The following is a 679-nucleotide window of genomic DNA, read 5'->3' as shown; positions in this document are numbered from 1 at the left end:
CAGAGGATCGCGGCCAGCGCTTTGCTCAGGCAAAGACAAGCACCTCCAGCTCAGGGAAAAAGCCGCTGTCCCCCTGTCCCAGCCCCGGCTCTCGCGCGCGGGATGGGGGCAAGCAGGGAGGGCGGCTGCAGAGCTACGGGGGCGGCTGTCTCGACTCTTCCAGGGAGACCCCGTTGGAGGTCGGATCGCACATACCTTCTGGTTCACGTACCTGCCCGGCTGCTTTCCGACTGATTTAAGAGTGGGTTGATTGATAGCCCAGATGTGAGGGGGCTTCCGAAAATGTGTGAGGAAGGGAGGCTGAACGTTGAGCCCGCCAGTGAGAACACCTACACGGCACAACAAGGAGGGAGAGAGAGAAATGACTTCTCAAAATCGCAAGAGGAGAACTTCGTTATTCCATCTCTCCCTGACTCCTGAACCCAGCTTCCTCATGAGAGAGTGTTAAAAATATCTTCTTGGAAGTCTCACTAGACAGTTGAAATCTTCCCAGCCCCGTCTCAGAGCCAAGAGGTCTGAATGAGCCATGTGAACAGCGAGGCTCTAAAACTAACTGTCTCCTCCCCAAAAACGACCTCTCGCAGGGAGCTCCCGGCAAAGGACAGGCTCTGTCTGCTGGGTCATCTCCCGCAGGTCCCCTGTGCTGTGGACTGGAGGTGGGGCTGCTGCTGGAAGCAGG

The 679-nt window shown here is 57.3% G+C and overlaps 1 protein-coding gene across 1 annotated transcript in view; it reads right to left on the bottom strand.

Annotated features, from left to right (window-relative positions):
• Nucleotides 1-211: 211 nt before the first annotated feature.
• Nucleotides 212-679, bottom strand: part of LOC104500952 (protein AF-17-like) — a gene marked incomplete at its 3' end in the record, with an annotated part of 15,533 nt that continues 15,065 nt past the window's right edge. The window contains exon 9 of the mRNA XM_010144681.1: nt 212-329. Within this exon, the coding sequence (XP_010142983.1) occupies nt 212-329 (118 nt within the window). The remainder of the gene's footprint in view (nt 330-679) is intronic.

This window comes from Buceros rhinoceros, unplaced genomic scaffold (genome assembly GCF_000710305.1).
Source record: "Buceros rhinoceros silvestris isolate BGI_N320 unplaced genomic scaffold, ASM71030v1 scaffold27911, whole genome shotgun sequence".
Lineage (NCBI taxonomy): Eukaryota > Metazoa > Chordata > Aves > Bucerotiformes > Bucerotidae > Buceros > Buceros rhinoceros.
The sequence above is the reverse complement of the archived record's forward strand: the minus strand, read 5'-3'. Positions and strand labels throughout refer to the sequence as shown.